We start from the raw sequence: 14912 nt of genomic DNA on the forward strand, positions 1-14912 counted from the left end.
GTGGCCCTGGGTTGAATCCCCAGCACTGGAAGAAAAAGCCAAAAATAAGGGGGCGGGGCAAGAGAGAAGATGGGAAAAGAGAAGGATGGGAAAAAGAGGAGGGAGGTTAGAGCAGTATGCAGAAACTAAAGTGTCTTGTGGTGTCAAATTAGCTATGCATTGAGCTCAGGGTGGGCAGATGCAGGGTCTGTGATACTCGCAAGGACTTCAGCATGGTGAAGTGAGAAATAAAGAAACTCGAGGGACATAGGACACAGCTTGGTGGTGGCCGTCCATTATGCATCCAGGTAGAGTCCTTTCACCGTGTGCCTATATTCACTGATCAGACTGACTTTTTTTTCCTGCGGTGCTGGGGATCGAACCCAGGACCTCGTACTTGCAAGGCAAGCACTCTACCGACTGAGCTGTCTCCCCAGCCCTAGGCTGACTTTTGTATCAAACTGAAATCATCACATCTAAGGAGAACCTTCTCCACCACTCCTGACTTTCTCCATCTTAAGTGAGGGACTTGGTTTTATGTGAAAGCATCTGAGTCTCCGATTTATTACCTTTTAAATAACAGCTGAGAAAGGAGGATTAAAATGAGAGTTAATTATGTCTCTTTTGGGTAAAGCCATTTCTTCAGCTTTCCCAACACTTTAAATTCAACCACACAAAAATTTCTCCAGGAAAATTTATTCTGAACGTTTATTTAAACAGTGGGACTCTTCATTTCTGGTTTATCCTTAAAAAGTAGTAATAACTAAGGCCAGTTACAGTTTTACGAGAGAAGCAGCGAAGGTTGTGGACATTTGTACCTTGTTTTACAGAGAATACAATTGAACTCCTCTCATTTGGAAAACAAAACAAAACAAAGCAAAAGACAAAACTGCACTGTAAATTGTCACAGGTCAGGGTGTTTACTTTGGGCACAAATGGTATCAAATTTTCTTCCAGAAAAATAATATAGTTGGTTTGACTCAATTAGAAAAACGTGCGAATCTATATTTTATTTTCATGTCGCTACATTAATGTTTTCATTGAAGGGAAACTTGGCTCCAGTTCAAGCTCTAACTGAAAGATATGGGGTTCCTTTGCAAGTTCAGATTCATTAAGTTGAATTAAACAAGGCTCACTGAGATTTTAGGAAAAAGACAATGGGGTCTACAGATTTATTGAATTGTGTAAGTTATTAAAAAATGGCATCTTGGAGGGGAGGTGAGATAAGATGTAACACCCTCTGAAGCGTTTCAGCTACCTGTCGGCCAGGGTGGGTGTTCTTACTCCTAGGACACGAATCTAGAAAGCCAGTGGTTTCTTAACCTCTAAAGATTCAGAGTTCTCAAAAAAAAAAAAAAAAATCTACTTATCAGTTTCCTCCCTAAGAATTTTGGTAATTGGATTAAGTTCCAAATGACCCTCATTCAGAAAGTAATAATACTCTAGGAATATTTGAATTAGGATTCAAGGCCATTAAAAGCCAATCTGTTAGTAACTTGAATCTATCTCAGCTGATCTTGCCCAAGGCTGGCTTTTAAAACAAAATTTGTCAAACACTTCAGGGTTCTTGCTGACGTTAACTGAAAATTGTTTTCAATATAATTGTTCCGTAATCAAGGGGAGGAAAAAAAACCAAATCATTTCTGTTGCTTCTCTGATAAGGATCTCATATGATCAATAAAATTAGATGATAAGAAGTGAATGGGAAGCTTAGCAGTCTGTAAATGGGGCAGGGAGTGATGGAAAATCTAAGGATCTATACTGTTTCATTTCCATGGTCTTGACTTCAGAATTCATAATGTGAATTTCTTGTGTGTCAGGTTACTTACCACATATAATAAATATCATCTTATTAGTCTTCTTGTTAGTCTTGGTGATGTTAAGTAAGTATCAACTGTGGTTCTTTTACAGGTTTTTAATTTTATGGAGAATATCAATTTCCTTTTTATCTCCAGTTAAAGTGGTTCTGACATTTTTACATTTCTTGTTATCCTGTCCTTTAGAAAGTTATTGTTATTTTAGAAAATAAAGATGACCTTTCCTTTATTGTGCAAGTGTAGTGATTATAGCTCCTTTCTCTTTGGAGTTTCCAGAGACTCATTAGCAAAATAACATTCTGGAAAAAAAAAAAAAAAAAAATCAGGCTTAAGAAAAATCAATGGAGTCCGATCATACATATGGCATATAATTGTGGCAAGGGACCTTGTTTAAACACCCGGATGGGATCCACATCCTGGAAATTATTAGGTTTTACTTCTAAAACCTCTGAAAGTAAAATATTTTGCTTGTGTGTGCACCGGCATATATCTATAGCATTGCCCGGTACAGTGTTCTGTTTTTTCATTACTCATAATTGCTATTTAGAGCATATGCTGTGAATGTATTGAAGATACTTCTGGGTCTCATTAATCAGTGTTCTAAATGCTAATCTCTGCTGTCCAGTTAACTCTCAGCAAATCCGCCCCTCCCCCGCTTTTGGTGGTGATTCATCTGTTGATGATGCTTTAACAAAACCTTCAAAGAACAATTGTGGATCTGAGCAAGTCTCGCTGTATTCTCTGCAAGTACATTCTAGGCAGTGAATTTTCTTCCCGCTTTGCAGGCCATTGGAGAGAAAAGAGCGGCTCCAGATTCTGGCAAGAAGCCCAAGACTCCAAAGAAAAAGAAAAAGAAAGATCCCAATGAGCCGCAGAAGCCAGTATCAGCATATGCCCTGTTTTTCAGAGACACACAGGCTGCAATTAAAGGTCAAAACCCCAATGCAACCTTCGGAGAGGTCTCAAAAATCGTCGCGTCTATGTGGGACAGTCTTGGAGAGGAGCAGAAGCAGGTGAGGCAAAGATCTAGAGTGGCCATGTATTAAGAAGTTACCAGCATACTTCTCATGCCTTTTCTGAGTGCATCCATTCTGTTAATATGATTGCTTCTACAAAAGCCTTTCTAAGCTATGGCATTAAAACACATGCATATAAATCCAAGCAACTCTCTAGTTACATTGATTTCTCGGTCAGTTTAAGGGTGCATGTTCAGAATCTGGTCACAGGAGGGTTGGAAGAAATCCAGGCAGTAGCCTGCAAGCATAAACTTTTGATGATAATCTTTTCATTTTAAATAATGTGGAATTTTTTTTTCCTTTGTTCAAAAAGGGCCCTACAAAGGGATTAGGTCCATCCTGCTTGCCTTCCCATTGATCATCTTTCTGAACCCTTGTGCTATCCTGGTGGGTTTCCAAACTTTGAAGCTGCCTCTGCATGTCTCATTATTGTCACTGGGCATTTGAAATTTTATTCCAAGTTCATTTTAAAGCTAGGCAGTGTGAGAGGTATTCAGAAATTAGCCATGCTGGTGGGAGATACTTCCTCAGGGGCCTAGCCCTCTCCTTCCCCTTAAAACTCCTCCACGCGATTGAAGAGAAGAATGGCTTCCTCAGGGGCTGGTCCTCCCCTTGCTGCTTGCATGAAGCCCAGTTGCCATTAATAGGAGTTAACTTTTACATATCCACCGAAGTTAGTGATAAAATAGAATAATCGTTCCAGGAATGAAGAGTGGAAAACTTTCGATTTTGTGTTTTAGGAATCCTGAACTCATTTCTGGTGGCTATTTCATTAGAAGGGTACGACTATTGAAATTCCCTGTTTGTTTGCCATGAGCTTATTTTATCACATGTACAGAAGACTGATTTTCTGTCCCCTAAATGAAGTTCTAAGGACCTGGCAAACTGAACTTTTACACTCTGGAGAGAAAGATAGTTACATTTTGGCCTACCACCCAGCCATCAGACCATTTCAGAAAAGGAAGTCCAAATCATATTTAATATACTGGGATTTAATTGTGTCATTCATTGGTCCCACTATGGAAATCTCCCACCTTGTATTATTTCTGGGTTAATTATTATTATTATTTTTTTTTTTTCCTCTCCAAAAAAAATCAAAGTTGAAAGGTCTCCATCTTTTCTCTTTGTTCTTCACAATTATTCTACGTGTTGTTGTTTCTTTTGTTTTTGGCGGGGAGGTGCTGAGGATCGAACCCAGGGGCACTCGACCACTGAGCCACATTCCCAGCTCTTTTTTATATTTTATTTAGAGACAGGGCCTCACTGAGTTCCTTAGCACCTCACTAAGTTGCTGAGGCTGGCTTTGAACTCGAGGTCCTCCTGCCTCAGCCTCCTGAGCCACTGGAATTACAGGCTTCTTCCACTGCGCCCAGTTGTTGTTTGTTTTTAATACTCTGATTTGCTACAGTTTAGAAACACGCACAAGGGAAAGAAGACACCGATAGAGAAACTCATTATTTACTAGAATTTAAGCCATTTGCGGCAAAGCTGGTTATTTCCTGCCTTAGCGTGAGGCCTTCAGCTCTGAAGTAATCTGTAGCAACCTAGGATCTTTTTCTCATTCATAGAATAAACATCCCAATTGTGTCGCGTTGCTGAGGGCAGAGTTAGGTGTGTGTTCAATATCCACGTGCTTGTGTGTAACATTTGAAAATCAAAGCACGGAGAGACCAAACTTTTTAGGTGAATGATATTTATGTGACCTAATTTGTGTGGCTGTTATTCTATAGCTGAGAATTTATAAGCTAAAGGCAGTGCTAATTGTGGTCTTTTAATAGGTATATAAAAGGAAAACGGAAGCTGCCAAAAAGGAATACCTGAAGGCCCTGGCTGCTTACAGGGCCAGCCTGGTTTCTAAGGTAAGCCTGCGTTCAGGCTGGAGAGCAGCCCTCCAGCCCAGAAATCACAAAGGCATCTCCCGAGAGCTGATGAGAGTATCTGAACCACTCCAACTTGTTCCCATCAGAGATTAGCCGAACAGTGGTGTGAGCAGTAGGACTTCATTGAGGCTGCTGATTCTGAGTTGTTGCTAGAAGGTTCGCAGATCTTTACGCACCCTACGGATAAATCTTCAGTGGCCTCTTACTCTTTCTTTGTGTCAGAGTTTGGAATCTGTCTTAATGTCCTTGATTTAAAACTGGGAGGTGACTTTGTCAGGCATTTTTGAACACTGTATCATAAATTCTCCGGTGGTTACATTATCCTCATAGGCAATGGTGCATTTTTTAAAAAGTTTTTATTTGTTCTTTTTAGTTATACATGAGAGTAGTTTGACATGTCATACAGGCGCGGAGTACAACTTCCCATTCCTGTGGTCGTACACGATGTGGAGTTACAATGGTCCTGTATTCATATATGAACACAGGAAAGTTATGTCCAATTCATTCTACCATCGTTCCCATTCCCATTCTCCATCTCTTCCCCCCACTCGGCTCTGCCCAATCTGGTGAACACCCCCCATCCCTACCCCACCTATTGCAAGTCAACATCCAAATATCAGAGAGAACATTTGGCCTTTGATTTTTTTGGGAATTGGCTTATTTCACTTAGCATGATAGTCTCCAGTTCTATCCATTTACCAACAAATGCCATAATTTTATTCATCTTTATGGCTGAGTAATATTCCATTGTATTATGTACCACATTTTTTTTTTATCCATTCATCTGTTGAAGGGCACATAGGTTGATTCTATAGCTTGGCAAATGTGAGTTGAGCTACTTTAAACATTGATGTGGTTGTATCACTGTAGTATGCTGATTTTAAGTACTTTGGGTACATACTGAGGATTGGGATAACCAGGTCAAATGGTGGTTTTATTCCAAGTTTTCTGAGAAATCTCTACACTGCTTTCCATAGTGGTTGCACTAATTTGCAGTCCTGCCAGCGATGTGTGAGTGTCAATGGTGCATTTTTGACCAAACTGTTCCACATAATATAAATAAATAAACCCTCATGATTATTTAAAATATATAATAAATAAATACTCTAAGTACTAAGACAAAGTGTATATATTACACAAAGAATATACAATGGACCCTGATGTATTAATCAATCCCAAGGCAAATGCCACTCTAGTTAATTGTTATCTTGATCCAAAAGGAGTGTGAGCTCAGTTGCTTTTTGGTTTATTTATTATTTTGCAGAGCTGGGGATTGAACTCAGGGCCTCGTGCATGTTAGACAAATGCTCTACCACTGAGCTACATCCCCAACCCCGAGCTCTTGTATCATTTTAATATTTAATTAACATTGTCTTTACCTAGAATCTAGATGGGCTTTGGGGAGCACAGTGTGAACTAATGTTTTCGTGTTGCCACATTTCTTCTGGGAAGCAGGGATCCATTTCATTGTCAGTGTTGCCTCAGGTACGACAGGAACGTGGGGCCCTGGTGAAAGGGCCACTGCCTTTTTTCTCTTTTTCACCTGAGTTTTTTTCTGTATATGAAGATTTGCCAGTGGCAGCTGCTCAGAATCAGATCAACAGAGGTCCTCCTGCCTTTGTTGACAGCTCTCGGGACACTTCCCACTTCCCTGGAAAGAGGAAACATTTATTGAGTCAATAGCAAAATCTTCCTCTCGGGCCTGGAAGATATACTGATTCTGTACTCAGATTTGTACAGTGCTGGAAAACTGTGCGAGCTACAGATGTTCACACTTGCAGTATAGGTGGCTAATGAGATGGGAGTGCAGTGAAGAGACCATTGGTGTGCGCATGCACTTCTTAAGTGAATCATTTATTCATTCATTTACCCAGAAGCAGGTACAAGTGATCTTTGTGCATCAAAGCATGAATAATGGACCGTACAAGGATTTAAGCCAAGAACCAGTATCTCAGATAGCAGCCATGGTTGGGCTCATCAAATCTGTGACTAACTTAGAAGGCATAACTTAAAAGTGGTACATTGTATTAGAATCAGGATCCAGAGATATTTCCAGATGGACTTCAATAACTTCCCCCAAAATCCGATAGGACCAAATTTTTAAGAATAAACCTGAAAGTACTCTCTGTTTTTTTTTTTTTTTTTTTTAACTCAGTATATGCTATTTGGGAGGATCCTAAATCTATATTCAGAGACCTAAAACAGTCCTTGAGGTATAAGCTCGAATCATTTCATCCTGAAACAAAAGTGTGAAATAGCTGCTAACACAGTGATCTCACAGGAGGCAGCTTCTAATTGCACAGGGTGATGATCAGACCGTCAGCAGAACTGGGCAATTTGGAACCCATAATTTAAAGAGACGGGGACCCATCCCAGGCCGTCCAGTGTCTTGCCTCCATGCTGGTGAAGACTGAAAATCAAATCCTAGTAGAATAATTGAAAGAATCAAGGAGACAAGCAATTGGGCACATATGATCTTAGTCTTCAAATATAAGAGCCATGATGTCAGGGGAGCTAATTGGGATCTCCATGTCCTAGATGGACTGCTTATCCAAGGGGTGAAATTACCCAGAGCAAGAACTCCGCCTCATGGTTACAGATCACCATGGGTGGTACACCGTATTCCCGCTTATTGGACACCTCTGTGTGCAAGAGCCTGGGATTTCTTTCCTTCAGTAATGACCCCACTGTCACTTTTCATCTTCAAGGAAATTAAGAGAAGCTTACTATTAAACCATAAGAGAGTAAACATGGTAGGCAAGCGGGGGGACTCTACAATCACCCCCGCCCCAGCTCCGTTTACCATCAAGGTGGCTCCTTTTAAAAGTAGTGATGCAGTTGCCCATGGAGATTTTCCTTGTGGTTTCTTCGTTGAGACTAGCTTGGTAGTTTTTTAAATATCAGACTATATATGACCCATATATATGTTTATATGTACAAAATAGTGTGTACTCGACCTTTTGGGTCATTTCATGAGTTTTTTTTTTTTTTTTTTAAGACAATTTTGAGTATTCTTAGCTATCTTCTTACCCGAAGACTTTTCAGAATGGGACTTCCAGTAGCATGCAGTCACACTGGGCTTTTGTAAGGGAGAGAGTGGGGAGAGACTGGAGGGATGGTGCTTTACAGTGGCAATTTTGTGTTCAATCAGAAGCCATCAGAAATGACTTTGTGTCCTTGGGTGATTCCTTATGATTTCTCAGGTTTCTTCCAATAGCAGTGTTTTATAATTGGAGTTGCAAAAACCTATAAGTATTTTAAATCATGGAGATACTAGATGGCCACTGGGTGCCTCCAAAGTGTCCCCTGCTACTTCCTTCTCAAAAGATACCTCTAATTTTGTGGAAAAAGGGAAGAAACAAAACAGTCTTTCAGATGAAGCATTCCAATCACTGTGGTGTTTGTGAAATAATTTACTTCTGTGGAAGTAATTATGTGTTTTTAGCACAGAATGGCATGGGTAGTTTCCATGTTGGCCCACAGATCTGTCAAGTGTCATCAACAGGTTGTTCAGTCACAGGAAGGTTGAACATTCTCCTCTTATCCTTTGATAAATTCTGGAGATCTTCAAAGATAATGGATATCCAGGCATGGTGGCCCACATCTATAATCCCAGACAGGATTGCAAATTCAAAGCCAGACTCAGCAACTTGGCAAGGACATAAGCAACTTAGCAAGACCCTGTCTCAAAGTAGAAAATTAAAAAGGGGTTGGGGATGTGGCTTAGTGTTTAAGCTCTCTTGGGTTCAATCCCCAGTACCAAAAAAAAAAAATCACAATTAGTAAACCAAAAATGTTTCTAAAGTTGTAAAGTGCTTCAGTTTAGTATCTCCGAGGAATCTAATTATGTTTTCTTATAGACCAAGTGAGCACTGGTATAAATAATTATGAAAACACAGGGTTTTGAAGTGTTCTAGTAGCGGTTGTTTTCTGGTGGGGTAGTTATTAATTGATGAAAATAGGTGACATTTACCAAGTGCTTCCCAAGGGCCAGGCACTGTACTAAATGCTTAACACATGAGCCAATTTAATTCCCATAACCTCTACACAAGATCAGTGCCCTATAATTCCATGTTACAGATAAGGAAACTCAGGAATAGGTGGGTGAATTAAATGGCCCAAAGTCACAGAATTGTTCAGTAGTAGAGCTTAATTTGAACTCAGGCAGTCTGCCCTTCATTACCTTTCAATGTATGGTATCTCAGTGGCGAGGTAGTATGGACTTAAATACTGAAGAATTAGTGTTCTTAAATACGTGTACCTGCCCTCTTTTGTTACACAGTAGTGTCGTGTAACTTCCAGCTACAAAGCAGAGTGACTTATAAAGAAGCACTTATCTCTGAGTATGCCAGTTAGCTGGCTGGTTCTTCAGATCCAGCCCTGCTCTTCTGTTGGGGGTCAGCTTGCAGGTTGCTGGGGAGGTGGTGGGAATTGCGTGCATGCCTGTCGTTGGCTGACTGGCCTGAGTGGGCTCTTGAAGGGAGCAATCGAGTCAGGTGTCTGCCCTGCCCATGGTGCTGGTGGGTTCCAAGAGAGCAAGTGGAAGGGTGCAAGGCCTCGGGGCCTTAGTGTGGATCTTGGACAGTGTCTCTTTCATTCCATTCTAGTGACCAAAGCAAAGTCACAAGAGCAGCTTTGACTCAAGAGGTTGGGGAATTTGACTATGTCCTGGAAGAGCTAAATAGTCACATGACAAAGGCCGTGATAGGGAGGCATGAATAATGGTGGCTGTTTTTTAAGTTAATTCATAATGCTTAAAAATATGTAGATACTGCGGCATACTTGTATATCATAACATTCTGGAATTTTCTTCCCCCAAATTCAGGCTGCCGCTGAGTCAGCAGAAGCCCAGACGATTCGTTCTGTTCAGCAGACCCTGGCGTCCACCAATCTGACATCCTCCCTCCTTCTCAACACTCCACTGTCACAACACGGAACGGTACCAGCCTCACCTCAGACTCTCCCACAGTCGCTCCCTAGGTCAATCGCTCCCAAACCCTTAACCATGAGACTCCCCATGAACCAGATTGTCACATCAGTCACCATCGCGGCCAACATGCCCTCGAACATTGGGGCTCCGCTCATAAGCTCCATGGGGACCACCATGGTTGGCTCAACAGCCTCCACCCAAGTGAGCCCTTCGGTGCAAACCCAACAGCATCAGATGCAATTGCAGCAGCAGCAGCAGCAGCAGCAACAGCAGCAACAGATGCAGCAGATGCAGCAGCAGCAACTCCAGCAGCACCAAATGCATCAGCAGATCCAGCAGCAGATGCAACAGCAGCATTTTCAGCACCACATGCAACAGCACCTGCAGCAGCAGCAGCAACAGCATCTCCAGCAGCAAATCAACCAACAGCAGCTGCAGCAGCAGCTGCAGCAGCACATTCAGCTGCAGCAGCTGCAACACATGCAGCACCAGTCTCAGCCTTCTCCCCGGCAGCACTCTCCTGTCACCTCTCAGATCACATCCCCCATCCCTGCCATCGGGAGCCCCCAGCCGGCCTCTCAGCAGCACCAGTCGCAAATCCAGTCTCAGACACAGACTCAAGTATTATCACAGGTCAGTATTTTCTGAAGATGCAGGCGGCAGGTGGATTCGCGTGCCGAGGAGAAGGGCCAGGAGGGGAAAGCATACGGGCTGAAAGGCGGAAGTTGGCGCTGGTTATGCAGAAATGTGTAACAGATCAAACGGTCCTCTTGAGCGTCTATTAGATAGGCAATAAGAACTACAGTGTAGCTGGGTCCCATCTCTTAGCTGACTATCAGTCACTTCGTTTTTAAACAAGGAAAGCTGTGCTCTTTTATGTGATGCCTTTTTTAATTTATTCAGGCTGTACCTACAATATGTGAATCAAACCGTTCAATGAATCCTGGGACATACTAATGACTGTAAACTGGCCTCTCTGAGTCACAGAAAATGGCCTTATTTCTCCAGAAGTGAGTAAGCCACACTTCCAGGCTATTTGAACTTCCGAAGCCCTAAAAATAAATAAATAAATAAAGAAATAAATAAAATAAAAAGCACAGTTGTAACTACCTGAAATATGAAGATCCAGTTTCATACAAACCTTTGTATGACGTAAATAGTTGATGGCATTTTTTTTGTCATTAAAAAAAATAATGTAAATCACAGACTTTTGCCAAAGCTCTTATTTTTTTTTCCTAAATCTCTCCAGAAAAAAAAAAAAAATGCAAGTGATTAAATTCAATTATTGACTCATTTCCACTTTTTATCCAGGACTTCTCCAAACCAAGCCACAGTATATGTTGTAACAATATCTATGACCACTGTTAGCCCATCCCATTCATTGCAATTAGAAGAGAAGAAATGTGAATACTATATTCCGTGTTTTGAGTGACAAGTTTCGAAAAATAAAAACACTGTATTTTTAAAAGGGAAATGCACTTAAATGAAAACAGTTATTACAAAAGTTAAGATTTAAAAGAAAAAGCAAGAGTTTTTATTATGATGTAATACCGGTAGAATATTTAAAAGGCACACTACATCTGAATAATCAATGTAAATATTTTCTTTCAAAGTTGTAAGTTTTCATATCATGTGTTGTAAAGTTTTCCTAAATGAGGCTTTAACGTAAACACTGGTGACATAAACCATTCATTGCTACTTTGCTTATTGTGTTTTTATGCTGTTTTATACTTTTTTATGAGTTACGATAGCAGCGATTAAGTTGTTTGTATTTTGCTTAACTGAAACAAAATGCTTTTATCTTGCTATAGAATAAACACATTTCAGTAAAAACTGTGGACTGTATTTTGATGCAACAACAAGGAAACTGTTCACTTTTCAAATAAAATGCTATGTCAAATTTCACTTTTGTTTCTTTGAATACGTGTAAGATGGGGAAACAGGGCACAGGCCCCATTTATTTGCGCCCTGACTTCATCTTTTCATTTTCATTTGGAAACGTGATATTCATTCGTGGCTAAGAGTTCCGATTGATCTGCCTAAAACTGGAGTCCTTAAACAATATTGGATATATTTTTGTAATATCTCTTTTCGTTAAGATGCAAGCACAAGGTAAATAGAGAAAAGCAATCATCTTTTCTTTGGGGGCCACCACTATCTGGCATTGTGTTGTGATTGCTATTAAAATGGGTGGTGAATGCTAATTTTAAAGCCAAAATAATTATTTCAGTGCCCATTTCTTCCCCCTCTTTTGCTCTATGGTGGCTTCTCTTTGAGAGCCGTGTGACCACTATCCCCAGTTGTCTTGCATGATTAATTACAGCATCTGTCCTGTCAGAAGCTATAATGAAGAGGTCTTGATAAAAATTGCAAATTACCACTGGCAACAGTCTTAAACTGCTTATGATAAAATGAAAATTAAAAACAGCAAGTGTCAACCCTGACCAGAATCCTAATCTGGAAAAACGAGGGGGTGTGTGGTGCTGTCCAGAGCTACCGTGTGCAAGACATTCAAAAATCAGAGAATATGGATCCCGCAAAGTTGTTGTATTTCAAAGAATATTTACTGTATGTTGTGGGTTATAAATAATGAATTCAGCTTTCAATATTTCATAATCCTCGGGTACTCTGTATTATGTACAAATATTGAACAGCAAGAGATTCTAATTATAAATTTATAGATTTCTTGCCGTGGAAAAATTTATGTCTAAATTGAAGCTTTTCATGAGATGTATTAGTTGACAGGTATCCATGTTCAAACAGTCTTCGGAAGATGCCTAATCACATCTACAAGGGGGCATTCTATTCCACAAAGAAACGATCTGCTTGCATCAGACTCATCAGAAGCAGAGCTGATGGTAAAAGATTTTCTGTGAATCGAAACTAACATTACATAACAATAAGAACCATTTTATATTCTGTTGTGAAACCTTTAGACAAATGTCTTCAAAATTAATTGTCAAACTACATGTGACAGTAATTGTGTATTAGTTCTATAATTGTCATTTTGAAAACCCATGAAGTATTGCTTGGAAAAAAATGTCACTAGTGATAAGACTTAATTGCAAGTGAAGTCTGTTTTCAACTGTTTGCAGTTAGAAGCAGGTGTTGTAACATCTATTAAATGATTTTATAAATCTTAGGTTTTATCACATTTGATTAAATGCTGCTAAACCACTGACGGTCAATTGGGGGGGGGGGGGGACCTGATACTTTAATTACTACAGTTTTAAAAATTAATCACCAGGCAAAATTATGTATTTAAAATGTCAAAAGGCTTAAATCATGAAAAGAATCTCCCAACCTTTTTACCAAATTATTTTTCTCAGGATTCACAAAAGCATATTATGAATTAACTAGTATTTTAATTTATGCATGTAACTGGTTTCTATTCCTGAGATTTAAGTAAGTCCTTGGTGCACCTTTTTATTTTTTTTTTTCCTCTGTTACAGATCAGAAATAAATCAGGGTAATGAAACGTAGGCATGAGAAATGTGGAATCTGATTGGTACAGATCTCTTAAGTGGTATGTGGTATATAGACATTAAGGGGCCTCTCCTCTCCCCTGCCACCTCCATCTCACATACACCTCCCCTCTCCCCTGCAGTGGGGACATTATTTTATTACTCTTGGCTAAACATGTTCTTTTTTTTTTGCATTAACCTAGACTGCTGTATGATGAAAGAACATAAGGAGTTTTCATTTTTAGCTGACACGGGGTCATTAGTTCCTGACTCTAAGTACAAAAGCTTAAATGCCTTCGTGCAGCATAATTTCTGCAATATATTACCACCTGATGGAAGCTCGAAGGCTTTCTAGACAGATGGATTCATATCTCAAGTTTAAGTAGGAGTCCTCCGCTGTGTCCATTCAGCGGGCTTTAGACATCTGAGAGGTTTCTTTCCCATTTCTCACTTCATGGAACATTTTTCAGCACTGGACTTCAATCTAACCTTTCCTCCTCCCCCCCCCACCCCCTTTGTTTGGCTTTTGTTTTGCAACAGCTGTTATTATCGTTTTTGGTCAGCTGTGATTGCTGGAGGCAAAATAGGACCAGATGGTGTTTTGCTATGCATGAATGGAGCGTTAGAGGAGTTGGGATTGAATAGGCCAACTTTGAATGGTGTCTATGCACCACCTGCCTGCCTTCGCCGTGGCGTACACATCACAGTAGCATGATCCGTCTCAGACCTACTAGAATCGGATGGGAAAGTGGAGGGCTGGGTGGATTTTCCCCATATTTATTGATCTTCCATGCACTAACAGAATAATGCAGTGTACAGTCAATTTGAGTTAATTGGATATGACACAGCATGGACATGTAATCTATCACTGTAGAATCCTGGTTCACTTTAAGGATTTCACTGCTCCCTAAAACATAACCCCCCCGCCTGACACACACACACACGTTATAGTACAAATTAATGGGCTAAGAGGCACAAGTTAAAAAAAAAAAAAAAAAAAAAAGCCTGTCTCAGATAGACTAAGTACTCTATGGTTGATGTTTGGGGAGGGAAAAAGTGATTTTTAAATGTTATTTGTTATCAGCCAATAGGGCAAGGTAAGAAAACTTGTAATTCTGATATAAAGAGAAAGCTATTGATGCGGTCCTTCAAATATTGCAAATATCCTTAAATTTATAAGAAATGTGTCTCTCTAAGTAAACCACAGATATACAATCAGCCTTGAATTCTCTGTCTACTCAGTTAGCTTTACTGACTCTCTGAACTGACCACAAGGATTAACACTTTCCGGAATGCTAAAGCTGGCGAACGGGTTTAACTGGCATCAGTTACAATCCTACAGGTGTGTAGGTTGTGTGCATCAGTGTGTGTTACTAAGGAAAAGCTTCCCCATCCCATAGACGTGAAATCAGATATGCAGACAGACAGCTCCATTTGCCTAAGGCCCTAATTACTTAAATTTACTTCTGCAACATGCACAACCAGGTGATAGGTCCCAAAGGAGGAGCAAAAATAAATAGGGCCTTCTGTTTACTTTGTACATGCTTGAAATTTTCCTTCATCAAAGTTTATAAATAAAATTTAAAAACAACAGAGCTATCCTTCATCCGAGGAGTTTTCATTTTTTACTGGGGTAGGGAGGATACCTACTAGACAGAATAATCAGTGTGCCAACAAGAAACACAAAACAAATTTGTGTGGGGGGTGGGGGAGTTGGGTGTGTTAAATCTGAGAAAATGAGCATGCATTTAGGAACGGGAGAGATTGCAATTGGTTAGGGGTCTTAGAGAAAGCCGCATGAAATTATTGGTGTTTGAGAAGTGCCT

At 40.1% G+C, this 14912-nt stretch overlaps 1 protein-coding gene across 4 annotated transcripts in view; it reads left to right on the forward strand.

The window, feature by feature from the left end:
• TOX3 (TOX high mobility group box family member 3) overlaps positions 1-11190 on the forward strand; it is a 103282-nt gene extending 92092 nt beyond the window's left edge. For all 4 annotated transcript variants that reach the window (XM_079118533.1, XM_079118532.1, XM_079118530.1 and 1 more), the window contains exons 5-7: positions 2582-2809; positions 4591-4671; positions 9518-11190. In XM_079118533.1, the coding sequence (XP_078974659.1) occupies positions 2582-2809; positions 4591-4671; positions 9518-10270 (1062 nt within the window). In that variant the 3' untranslated portion in view covers positions 10271-11190. The remainder of the gene's footprint in view (positions 1-2581; positions 2810-4590; positions 4672-9517) is intronic.
• The last annotated feature ends 3722 nt before the right edge of the window (positions 11191-14912 follow it).

Source organism: Sciurus vulgaris (assembly GCF_902686455.1).
Source record: "Sciurus vulgaris genome assembly, chromosome: 17".
Lineage (NCBI taxonomy): Eukaryota > Metazoa > Chordata > Mammalia > Rodentia > Sciuridae > Sciurus > Sciurus vulgaris.